This window comes from Lynx rufus, unplaced genomic scaffold (genome assembly GCF_022079265.1).
Source record: "Lynx rufus isolate CCGP_SWC_20201006 ecotype Redwood Valley unplaced genomic scaffold, mLynRuf1.p SCAF_3, whole genome shotgun sequence".
NCBI lineage: Eukaryota > Metazoa > Chordata > Mammalia > Carnivora > Felidae > Lynx > Lynx rufus.
In genome coordinates, this window is record NW_025814845.1 from 149,958,125 (window position 1) to 149,971,268 (window position 13,144).

General features: G+C 45.2%; 1 protein-coding gene across 2 annotated transcripts in view; it reads right to left on the reverse strand.

Annotated features, from left to right (window-relative positions):
• GATA4 (GATA binding protein 4) overlaps positions 1 to 12,014 on the reverse strand; it is a 47,805-nt gene extending 35,791 nt beyond the window's left edge. For both annotated transcript variants that reach the window (XM_047092385.1, XM_047092384.1), the window contains exon 1: positions 11,399 to 12,014. In XM_047092385.1, the coding sequence (XP_046948341.1) occupies positions 11,399 to 12,014 (616 nt within the window). The remainder of the gene's footprint in view (positions 1 to 11,398) is intronic.
• Between the last annotated feature and the right edge of the window lie 1,130 nt (positions 12,015 to 13,144).

Consider the following 13,144-nt stretch of genomic DNA (forward strand, 5'->3'; position numbering starts at 1 on the left):
CACTGTTTAGGACACAACACAGGAGTTGCCTCCACCAGGAAGCCTGGTCTGAGGTGACAGGGCCACTTTCGGTACCCTAAGGGCTCCCAGGGAACCCAGATTTACTCCACTAGAGCTCTCCCTACACTGAAGGGGCACAGTCACTTCTTACCTCTCCCTACCACACTGTAAGTGGCTGGAATGCAGCAACCATCTTGTTCATTTTTGATCTCCAATGCCTAACGAGTGCCCTGCTCTTAGGAGGCAGGCAAAAATATCGGCTGGCTGGTTCACTGGTGTTTGAAATGGAGCCCTACCTTCTGTGGATCTCCACAAGCTCCTAGAAACTCAGACACGGGCATGGGTTTAGTAATAACAGAAAAGCAAAACCAAAGGAACAATAAACTAAGACCAACTCTGAGGTAACTTAACCCATGGTTTCCAAAAGTTGTTTTTACATCTTAGTAGTTAAGTATTTTATTATGTATAATAAAAAATAAAACTGCCCATCAAACCCCAAATGTCACAGATACTGTTGCTTAAAATGAGGCAGGTAACCATGGAAACCTATGTTACAGAGACTGCATGAATTTGAGTTTGATGCCCAGGCAAGCTCAGGAAGGTTACGAGTTACTATGATAGCTTTGGTATGACAAAGACAAAGTCAACATGAACTATTATCCTGGGGGCTGCTGTAATACCCAGGATTTCAAATACCCCAAAGGGCGCCAGAGGCAGCCCTTCTCACCACTCCTTCCCCTGGCCTGATATCTTAGTCTTATAATGCAGGTACTCAAGCGGAGAGAGGCACAGTAAGCTGTTCACACTTGTACAGTGGGAAAAAGAGAGCACAGGACAGAGTCCTAGGGGCCCTTGGTGCCAGACTCATGTGCTTTCAGCTCGTTGACTTCCCTTTCTAAAAAATGGGTTGAAAGCTACTGCTCACATTTATTATACACAAAAATCAAAGACTGAAAAACTAAGTTTTTACACACAGCTCTCCCATTTGATTGGCTAGCGGTTCTTTTTACCAATTTCCCATTGTTGCTCTACTTCAGCAGTCTGACTTCAGGAGTCAGTCTGGATCACTGATCTTTAAAAACTTTCTTCAATGCTGGAATAACTAAACACTAACTTTTATGACTGTTTAAGTATATACGTATACACATGCCTGCATATGTATGGTAACTAAGAAGTCAAGGATTAATGCCTAACAGTGGTTATCTCTGGGTGCTAAGATTACAAACTATTTGTGCACTGGTTTATATGAGTTTTTCATTTTTCCATATTACATGGAGTTTAATAAAAGAAGGATAATTTTTACTGATACTATTTGAAACAAAAACAAAAACAAAAACAAAAACAAAAACAAAAACTACTTGCTTTTCTGAGGCCAACTTTGACCTGGAAAACAATTTGCTTTTTTCAAATCAGCTGTATTTTCCTATTAAGTGTGTATTCCATGAGAACCACATTCTTTATTTAGGGTCAAGTTAAGTTCTTTCTATATGCTAGGGAAAGGTTTTATTTGTTGTTTGTTTTCTCCCCGCCTAGTCAATTTCGAGGGGTAACTTGTATTATTGCCTCTCTTTACCAGGTTTGATTTATGATCTTGGAAGTCAGGTCATTCTTTGCTAGGTCGAAGAGAGAAAGAAAGAAAAAAAAAAAAAGGTTCCTCCACCTAATACCTGATAAAATATCTGAAAAGGTCATTGCAGACCTTGACAGAAACATACAATTTCAACCTGATCTGATAAAACAACAACCAGAAAACTTTTATCAGAAGAAAACATAACTTGCCATTTCCCAGCTCAATTGACTGAACTTTTTTTTATCTGCAATGACAGACCTCGTAAGATAGGAAAAGCTGCAGATAAGAAACCAAATTGAGTTGTCTTGAATCAGATCCGATTGTCTGCCCCTGGTTCAAACTCCCACACCTGCTCTGAATGGGTCAATGAGAGTCTCTTGGCACGGTCCCCGAGGGGTTTGGAAACATTGCAAAAGTGGTGAACTTTGAGACTTCAGCGTTTATTCTGCGATTATAATTAACCTGCTCACCAGTGGCTATTGATCAATTCTGAATGGAGGTGATAAAGTTTGACTGGATTTCTAGAAGTAAAAATGGAGCTTTAAACCGGGAGGAAAAAGGGAAGATTCCATAATAATTTAAGGACCAAATTCAGCTTTAAGATCTGCTATTAGGGAATCCCAACGCCTATGGTTTAACAATCCACCGAATTCTGGTGGTATCTCCTTGATTTCTCATCCACCAAAATAAAGTATATCTGGGACAATTCAGCACAGAGTGAAAAACTCACAATCCACTTGGAACAGCTCTTCAATGACTTTAAAAGAATGGAATGGCTTACCTGTCTGGATTATATTCCTCCTTAGGCAGAAAAAAAGATACTCTGAGCCATGAAGTCAATTTTAGGACTCCTGCAAAATGCTGAAGACCAGAAAACCAAATTCCCTTCATTCAGATAAGAGGCTTGAATATCCTGGCTCAATTCTGATTACAGAGCAGTAATAGATAAAACCATAGGCCCCCTGCCAGAAATGAGAAAGCTTCCACTGGCGGCTTCTGTGTTCAGCTCAGCCCAACTCCACGGGGCTCTTCCAGCCTGAGGTTTTATTCACTGTCCTCATCCCCCTATCCCCTATTCTCATCTTCACTAAAAACATAATTACTATAGTGCTTTTCTCCTGTCCTTTCTCTGCTCCTACCACAAATGCATTTGAATCTTCAGAGAAAAGGGAATATGGAGATGGTTCTGGAGATGGTTCCCCTAAAAGGGGAAGGATTTTTGAGAAAGCCATATGGTTTTGCTCTTCTTTTGCAGCCAGCAATCCCCACTCCTGCCCCAGAATAGGAGAATCCTCTAGTTTGGAGGGTCTGAATTCTGGGAAATGTCTCTTCAGTTCTCTGCACAAGAGAATCAGGAGCCTGAAAAGGAAGTTGATGCAAGGCAGGGGTTCCTAACACTCCCCAAGTGCAAGGTGGGCTGTATCAGAATGAGATGGAAAGCCACTAGAGAAGATGCTGTACCTGGAGAAGCACTGAGGAAAAACTACACTGGGGAGAGGGAGCAGGGGGAGACCAAGTAAGAGAAAATACTAACATCTGAGTCCTTCAAACACAACACACCTTCTCGTCCTGAAGGGATAAGTGCCCTCATCTTGGCAAATGCAAGAGGTAAATGAAAGGAAAACATGGAAGTCCTGGAAGTGGGACTTCCCTGAATTCTAAGCCAGAACTGTTGCTTACTACCACGGGGAACTTGGGCAGATTACTTCATTTTTCTGAGGATCAGTTACCTCTTCTGCAAAATGGAGATTATGTCTGCCCTCTCAAGGACTTAAAAGTCCCTATCACAACTTCCCCATTTACCCTTGATAAAGGGTCCAACTCACTATCCATAAATTGCATTTATAGAGTGCAAGATTACAGGCATATATGTAGCACAAGACATAAGCTACTGTCCCTAAAAAGTTAACTAGTTTCCAAACATTAATGTATCCAAACTTGTAAATTTATTTTGTACAAATTAAAAGAGATCAGAGGCCATTCCTATTATAATCCCACTCATATTATCTTCTCTACTTTCTTTAGAAGGAGACAAAGAAATAGCTATATAGATAGCCAATAAAATGTTTAAATAATCCTTCATGGAATGTGTTACATGAGCCCAGGTCATGGTCCATGGAAGGTCAATAGAACAGAGTGATACCTATTCTCAAACCATGAGAGGGCTTTATCACCTGCACCTTATTCAGGATGAGCAGACCAAAAAAGTCACCAGCAGACAAATACTTTCAGGTGTCAAAAAGGCCCCTTCAAGTTCTTAAAGCAGCAGTATCCAGAGGCCTGCAAGAATTGCCCTTTGCTAAGAGCAAGGCAATGGAAAAACCAGCACACCTTCCTCTTCCGTATGCAAACAAAAGCAGCATACATTTGCAACTGGCTTCAGCTCTAAATTCAGAACTCAATCGCCTTAAAAGGACAGGCAGAAAAGAATTGGTTAAAAGACTTACCTTGCCTGGGGGGGAAGGTAATTTATTTTTCTAACATAATCCCTATCACTGCCAAGGTGGTTTCTGGTTCTAGTCCCAAGATAACCTGAGGGAGAACGACCATACCAGCCAGGAGCACCTATGTATGTGTCCCCAAGGCCAGCAACCTGACAATTGCGGAGATTTGCTACCAAGAGACATTACTGAGAGTGGAATAAGCTTTTTTTGTCCCTTCAGTAAAGCAATCTCCTGTTGGATGAGCAAAAACCAAAAGCTAAATTCAATAAACAACAATTTATATTATAAAGTACTTTTCCTGGATATCCATAACTCTAAATATAGAACCCTGTTTTAGACAAAAAGAGGGAGAGAGACTCTCAGGAAGTTAATTCATGAATGCTGTATGTCTCTTTAATAGCTGGTTTAATATGTTTTAATTGGTAATATATTCACATGGCTCAAAATTCAAAAGGTTCATTTTCACATCAATATTCACAGCAACATTATTCACAAGTGAGGGAAACAACTCAAGTGTCCATGGGGGATGAATGGATTGAAAAATGTGATATATACATCATTCAGTGTTAGGAAGGAAACCATATGATATGTTACAACATGGATGAACCTTGAGGACATTATGCCAAGTGTAATCAACCATGAAAAGATGAATACTATATTATTTCACTTATATGAGGTACCTAAAGTAGTCAAATTCATACAGACAAAAACTAAAATGGCAGTTACCAGGGGCTGGGGAAGAGGAAATAGAAAGCTGTTGTTTAATTGGTTTAGAGTTTCAGTTTTGCAAAATGAAAAGTGTTTTCACTGAAAACCTGTTTCACAATGATGTGAATATACTTAACGCTGCTGAACTGTATACTTAAAAATGGCTAAGACGGTAAAGAATAAAATGAAATAAAACTAGGGGTGCCTGGGTGGCTCAGTCCATTAAGCATCTGACTTTGGCTCAGGTGATGATCTCACAGTTCATGGGTTCGAGCCTCACATAGATAGGGCCGTATGCTGGCAGCCCAGAGCCTGGAGCCTGCTTCGGATTCTGTGTCTCCCTCTCTCTCTGCTCCTCCCCCACTCGTGTTCTGTCTCTCTATCTCTCCAAAAATAAACATTAAAACATTTTTTAATAATAAAAAATAAAATGAAACTTAACCTTAACCTCCCTATATTTTTTTAACTTCCCTATATTTTAAATATATTTTCTTATTATTTAAATGGCTAATAAAGAAGCATAGAAGTGGGGCGACTGGGTGGCGCAGTCGGTTAAGCGTCCGACTTCAACCAGGTCACGATCTCGCGGTCCTTGAGTTCGAGCCCCGCGTCAGGCTCTGGGCTGATGGCTCAGAGCCTGGAGCCTGTTTCCGATTCTGTGTCTCCCTCTCTCTCTGCCCCTTCCCTGTTCATGCTCTGTCTCTCTCTGTCCCAAAAATAAATAAATGTTGAAAAAAAAAAAAAAGCATAGAAGTGACTATTAAAAAGTGGTTAAGTTGGTTAAAAATTCAAAAGGCTCTAAGGCATATGTGGTAAAAATGCTTTCCCCACCCTTATCTTTCACCTACCCAGTTATCCCTTCCATGGGCAATTGACGTTACAAATTCCTTGCAAATATTTCCAAAGATAAATTAAATATGTTCAAATGCATACACTCCTTTCTTCTCTTTTTAATGTTTATTTATTTTTTTTGGGGGGGAGGGGTAGAGTGAGAGGGAGACAGAGAATATGAAACAGGCTCAGGCACTGAGCTGTCAGCACAGAGCCCAGTGTGGGGCTCAAACCCACAAACCATGAGATCATGACCTGAGCCAAAGTCAGACACTTAACTGAATAAGCCACTCAGGCACCTCTTCCCCCCTCTTTTTTTTTTTTTTTTTACACAACATGCAATATACATATCCTGTACTTCTCTTGGAGACAACTCTATTACCATTACATAATGAATTTCCTAATTTTTAAAGCCTACGTGATATCCTATTGTTTGCACATACAGTATGTATACAAACACTCCGCTGATAATGCACATTTAGGTTATTTCCAATTCCTGTTATTACAAACAGGGCTATAACTGTGCCGGTACATTTGCAGAATAAATTCCTAGAAATTAAATTTCTGGGTCAAGGGTATCTACTTTGTAATTTGTTGGATACCATCAAGGGCTCTCCAGAAAGGTTGTACCAATTTACACTCCCACCCACAGGTATCAGAGTTCCTGTTTCCCTACACCTCTGAGTATGTTTGTTTTCTTAGCTCATTAGAGTTTAAAAAAAAAAAAGGAAAGGATACAGAAGAAAGTGTTATCTAAAACTGTCTCCTGTGCATCATTCCACCTGAGTGCTTAGAAAGAAAGTGCCTAGCAAATGTGGCCTGACCTTTTGATGGGACACAATTGGGCAGGTGACAGATCTCACTGGAAGCAGTGACACACCCCTGGCCACCCCACACACACCTTCCCCATTTAATTGGTTCTCAATCTAGCACCACAGACCAGCCCCAACTCGGACTGACCTGCTCAGGGTGGTAACCGGAAAGTTAAACAACTTTGGTTTTCTCAAAGACTGACAAATCATTCTGTGGCCAAACAAGCTACTTAAGAGTTGATCTCACAAAGTTCCCTACATAAATGAACTGGCTCTGAAAGAAACTGGCTTAATTGATAAGCAGTCCCCAGAAGATCCAGAAAACACTTTAGAGTTTCCTACCAACCTACATCATAAACAAACTCTCGAAACACCACAAATGAGGCAAAGCTTTTAAAGAAACCATTCAGGTAACACTGGGTGATATACATTTTTTCACTGTGTTATTTTTTTAACCCTTAAAATTATTTAACAATTTTGAGATCCTTTGATAATATTATAATTGCTTGTTTCTTTATTACCCAAAGGAATTATTTCATAATAAAACATATTTTCACAGCTTTCCAGTAACATCTACCACAATGCTATTTACTTCATCGCATATTTACACATAATTCCCATTGTCTCCTTTCTGCCTTAAATATTTGCAAGCATTATTATAAAAGTCAACTTTACTGTGGTATAATGTACATACAAAAAAGTACTCCTGCTTTTTTATTTTAAAGATTTTATTTTTAAGCAACCTCTGCATCGCACATGGGGCTCAAACCCACAACCCCGAGATCAAGAGTCACAGACTCTTCCCACTGAGCCAGGTGGGTGCCCTCATGCTCGTTTTAATAGTACGTTTCCATCATGAGTTTTGAAAAATTGATACACCTGCGTAACTACCCTCATTGGGTTCTTTAAAAGGAGACAGTCATCTTACCTGCTCTAGCCATTTCACGTGCACACAAACAATGGACCCTAGCCCTTGAAATGCAAGAAATTCCCGGCCCAGCTCCACTGGCAGATGGCAACACCATACCTCCTTAAGCCCTTTCAGTGTCCAGGGAGTGTTATTAAGATAAGTCATATTCCAGATTCCATATTCCATTTCAACAACTACAATCACGTGTGAAAAAGTGTTCTCGCCAAACCTAATGTCCGCTCGCCTGGAGGAACACAACGTTAAATAAAAGGCCTTTAAACGTTAGAGTACCTTTTAGGTATTTTTACACGGTCCTTCTCTCTCTCTCAACCACCCTGTGACTTCTCCTCCCTAAACAGTTCTGGGTGGGGGGGAGCACGCAGGTGGTCACAAGGGTTGCAGAACCCTCTCCCACCCTGCTCACTGTACCCAGAGGCTCTCCAATGGACCTCTGAAGCAGCGTGTGTGTGTGTGTGTGTGTGTGTGTGTGTGTGTGTGTGTGTGTGTGTGTGTGTGTGTGTGTGTGTGTGTGTGTGTGTTGACCTGGGCCGAGTACTGTGGTATCTCCTAGATCTCTACTCAAATAAATATTTGCCAAGTGCTCAGCATGTGCCTGGCACTTAAATATGAGTAAGACTCTGTACCTGCCCTCAGTTAAGGTCACATAATTCCATTAATGCAGCCTCATTAATGATTTCAACAGTTGTTTCAGGGTCAGGTTCATATTGAACTTGGAATGAATTGAAGTTCATATACATTGCCATCAAGGCAGAATAATTCCTTTCAACCTAAGTGCAGGTCTTTATTGAGGCCCTTGGTAGCTTTCATCACTTTGATTTTTGTCTTTTCCAGTAACCAACATAAGATACTAACTCTTGTTAAAACTGAGGCAATTAATACCTCATGAAAAAAATAAAGCTGTTCTCTTAGTTCTCTTCATTGAAATTGAAAGCAGTTTCTGAGGTGAAGAGTGAGTTAGCCTCTGTGGTTTTACCTCTGGTCATAAATATATTATTTACACAAAAACCAAGCTGTGTTGGGTCATTTCATGGTACCACAAAATGTGATGGCAAATGAGGGTATAACTTTTTTCCTTTTTTTCAAAAAGCAGGTGCTTGGCTTTTCCTGGCAAACTCCTACTTACCCTTCCAGACCAAATGCAGATGACACCACTTGGGTGAAGACTTCCAGATTCCTAGACAGAAGAAAGAACCACTTCTGTCTTCTCTCCTTTTCTCTCAGCTCATTCCTGCAGCATGTTACTGGGTCATTTACCCATTTTCACGTCTTTAGGGTGACCAACCATCCCCATTTATTGGGGACTGTCCTAGATTTAGCACTAAAAATCCCAAGTCCTGGGAAACGCCTCAGTCCTAAGAAAATCAGAAAAATACATCCCTCTACATGATAGTGAGTAGCTATTTAATAAAATAGCCATCACTTATGAGGAGCCAAAACCAACTACTTCACAAACACTGCCTTATTTTTCGAATTTAAGACAACACTGAAAGCAGTTATGATTATCACATTTTACAGAACAAGAGAGGAAACTGAAAGGTAAGTAACTTGCCCAGGATCACAAGGGTACCTGGAATGGAATCCAGGCTTGCCTGTCTCATACCACCACACTGTATTACCGTTTGAGAGTCCAATGGCAGCTCCATACAGCAAGCTCTCGATAAATCTCATGGAATCAGTAATCACTTATCACCATGCTCCTATCACTCAGCATCAGCTAATGTGCTGGTGTTGGTCCTTGAGACAGCTACCAGGCATTTACAGGAGGGTCCACGTGATAGGAGGGACATATATAAAAAGCATATTTATTTACATGCACTGCTTCTAACTTAGCTGGCTTTTATGTAAGTGCCACCTGCAGAACACGCGGAAGACTTGCATGCCAACATGCTCTGCATGCCTCATGTTCCCTCACAAAGATAACAGGGAAGCTTTCCTGACTTGACCATTTAACACACTTGGCTCTGTCCAGGCGAGCCAATCCAGCTGCTAGGCCAGACCCAAGGGCTGTCTTCAGGTGGGACCTCCTGAACCAATGGCACAGAGCAGAGTACTGGGAAGACAGGCCACACTTCTCCATGATGAAGTGCTCCGTGGAGGTCAGCTTACCATTTGTTGACCCTTTAATTTGGGAAACATTACTGACTTCAGCACCCTCCTAGCTGGTATGGGTTACATTTTAGAATTTAAGTACTGTGTGCATTCACACAGTGTGTGTGTGTGTGTGTGTGTGTGTGTGTGTGTGTGTGTGTGTTTAACATTGTTGCGGTTGTAACTCTCCTGATCAGAAAAGCATCCTCCATTTTTGCCTTTTGACTCCAGGTGATAGGGGTTAGAAAGCAACCTCTCCACTCCCTCCCACAAGTTCAAAAAGCAGAACTATGGGGAGGGACCATTTCACCCTGTTTTAAAACATAAGTTCTAAAGAAAGTTTCATTTATTTCTAATATAATTTATTGTCAAACTGGCTAGCATACAGTGGGTACAGTGCGCTCTTAGAGTTTCAGAGAGAACACAAGAGTTCCGAGAACGCGGGGCCACAGCGCCCCACCCCCTCCCCAACACGCCCACCTCCAGCTGCCATTGTATGGAGATACTTCAGGCCAGCTATCTCACTCCGGGCCTCCCGAAAGGCTCCGGAGCCAGTTGCCCCTCCTCCCCCAGGGGGTGCCGTCTGGCTCCCCTGAGAGGGGGAGGGGGAAACTAGGAGCTATAGACCCAGCCCCGGCGCCACTTCCACGGTTAATCAGTTTACCTGGGATGTGTATTTGGCTGCACCCCCCTGGGGACCTTCCCTGGCCACCCAGGGTCAGAGGATAATTTAAAAAACTCTTCAAAGCCGGGACCCTTCTCGGAGCCAGCTTTAAGACTGGAAACCCGGGAGGGACAGGCTTTACTCTTCAAAGTGAGAACAAATGCGAAAAGATTTAGCACTTAGTAGGTAGTCAGTAAACGTTAACTTTGTTTCTCGGGTCTGTACTTCACCTCCCCCCCCCCCCCAGAAGCCATCTCCAACCAACCCCATCCTGTCCCTTCCTGAAATTCGACAAGACCAGAGGTGTTTTTTGTTTTGTTTTGTTTTTCCATTTTGAACTAGTGGTTGCCACTTCCTTTTCTCTCCCAGCGCAAAGCACCCGGACCCTTTCTCAGGCTTCATTTTGTTCAACTGTAAATCGGAGCGGGGTAGCACAGGCTTGCCGTCCTTGCCGGGTCTGACATTCACAGGAAATATTCAGTCGTGCCCGTTAGATTATTTCTAACCCCGGCCCTCCGAACAAGAGGACGCTCCACTTATGGAAGCTGCTGCAAAGTGTCCATTTAAGTCAGGTCTTACAAAGAAGCCCCTCTGCGCTTCCCGAGTTCCTGGACGCTGACCAGGCATGCGCTTTCAGTGCACCCCTCACAAGTGCGGCGGCATACCAGCGCAGTGCACAATAAGGGCACAGAACGCCGTGTCCCCGAGGCACCCACAAGGTGCTAGCCTCCGTTCAACCCATCTCCGCTGCTCCAGTCCCTCCTTTGTTCCAGGTGTGAAATCCCGACAGGAAAATCATCTGCCACTCCGAAGGATCTTCCAACTGGGCCGCCAAATGGCCCAGAAGATCTTGGGCCCTAGCCAATGTAATCAGTTCCCTGCTGAGGACCCTAAGGGAGGGCCGAGAGGAAATGCGAACAGAAACCCCGCGACCGCTAGTGCTGTCCATCAAGGGCTGCCGGGGCTGCTCCTCCCAGCTCTTCGTGGGGCCTGTCGGCCGCCAGCGCTCACCTACGGCGCACAGACATACCCGACGTCGGGGCTGCTTGGGGACACACTCAGACCCTGCACCCTGCAGTCCTCTCTCGTTCAGAAAAGCATTTAGGAAGCAGGCCTGCCCTCACCTAACAGAATATGGGCTTCTTGGGGCTGTGACCTTCACCACCACCAACGTGCCGCGGCCGCCAGCTTGTTTTCCAGTTTCCTTTCCTTGGAAACTCACGCATCCTGCCCCCTCCCCACCGCTCCCCACCATACGCACACTTGCGGAAAATTAAACGCCCCCAAGCAGTGTTCGGGACAGCCTGTTCCGGGAGCCAACGGGCCCGGGTACTCTCGCTCAGTACTCACCGAGGTTCGGGTGTCGAGCGGCGGGGTTGGCCCTGCCGGGCAGGCTGTGCAGCACCGGGCTGTCGAAGGGACCGGCGGAGGCGGCGGCGGCCGCGGCCCAGGACGCGCCCACGTCGGCCATGTAGGCTGGGTAGGGGCTGGAGTAGGAGCCTGCGAAGCCCGCACGCCCGTACTGCTCGCGGCCGGGGAGGCCCGCGCCCGCCGCTCCGCCACCACTGCTGTAGGCCGCGGCTTCCCGGGCGGCGGCGGCGGCGGCCGCGGCGGCCAGGGACCCGGTGGTTCCCGGGAAGGAGAAGCGCGGGGACACAGGCGGGGGCGTGTAGGCCGCTCCCTCGGCCCCCGCCTGGCTCCAGCCCGGGCTGCTCTGCTGGGTTCCGGGCCCGGCGCCCGCCGGGGCCCCGCCGGAGCTGCCGCCAGAGGTGGCTCCGGACGCGGCGCTCCCGCCTCCGCCCTGGAGATAGGACAGGCCCAGCACCGAGGAGGGCACCCGCGGCGTGGGCACGTAGACGGGAGAGGAGGCAGCGCCCGCGCTGTGCATGAAGGCGCCAGGGCCGCCCGCCTCGTAGGCCCCGGGAGGGGGGCCGTGGTTGGCGGCCATGGCCAAGCTCTGGTACATGGCCTCTGGGAGCTCTCCGCCTCCGAGTCCTCTCTCTCACTCGCGAGTCAAGGCGCAAGGCAGGGAGAGAGTAGTAATAATAATAATAATAATAATAATAATAATAATAATAATAATAATGTACACGTGACGGCTGTCAGGTAAATGAAGATCCAAAATCAAAAGTAAAAATGCAAATCCCTCAAAAATATATACGTATTAAATCCAGCATCGAGCAAAACACTCTAGGCTCTTGTTTACAGGAAAATCCCAAATTGAACTTTTGGTTCTTCCCGGAGGTGCTGGAGAAGGGGCGGGATCTACCCCAGGGCCTAGAGGTCCTGAGCGCCTACACGAGTGGCAGAAGACACGGGGTAGTGCCTGGGCGCCGGTATGGGGCACGGGCCTTCGGGTCACGCCGGTGGCCGTGGCTGCGCACCCTCTTCAGGACACCCGCAGACTCCGGCTCTGGGTGCAGTAGGCTGGCTCCGATGCGGAGGGTTGGGTTGGCTCCCGTCCTCCTCGCCGCAGCCGCGATCCTAGAAGAACGACAAAAAGGGACACAAGTTCACCCGGAGCCCACTTTCCTTGTGCTCGGCTGCTTCTCCCGCACCGCAAACCAAAGAAATCGCCACTTTCGGCGCCCAGCCTTGGAGGCCACGAAGTTCCGAAGGAAGATGCGGTCTTTGTTTTTCTCAGCCCGTGGGGTCTGACTGCCCAAGGGAAGCCTAGGGAGCAGAGCCTTAGAGAAGTGGGGCTTCACGGTTATTAGACATGTAATTATTGACTGTGACCTAGTCAAATTTTTTTGGTATTGCTTCTCAGGAAAGACTCTTGTCACAGATAAGTTTAAGGGTTTCAGTTTTTGCCGGAATGCCTGGGACCCAAGAAATATCGCTCATCTTTGTCCCCCCACCTAACCCTAAGCGTCCCTGGCCATGAAAAAACTTTAGATTGCCCATGAAACACAATGACAAACTTTAAAAAAAAACCAGCAACCTAAGAAAATTTTGTTTGTAATCTTTTTATTAAAACTAGAGGTAGAGTCTAAATGTTTACACATGAGCATAGTGTCTGCTAAATCTCTGTGAAAAGGATTGTGAAATCTCTTATCCATCCACACACTATACCATATGGAAGTCAAATCAGAC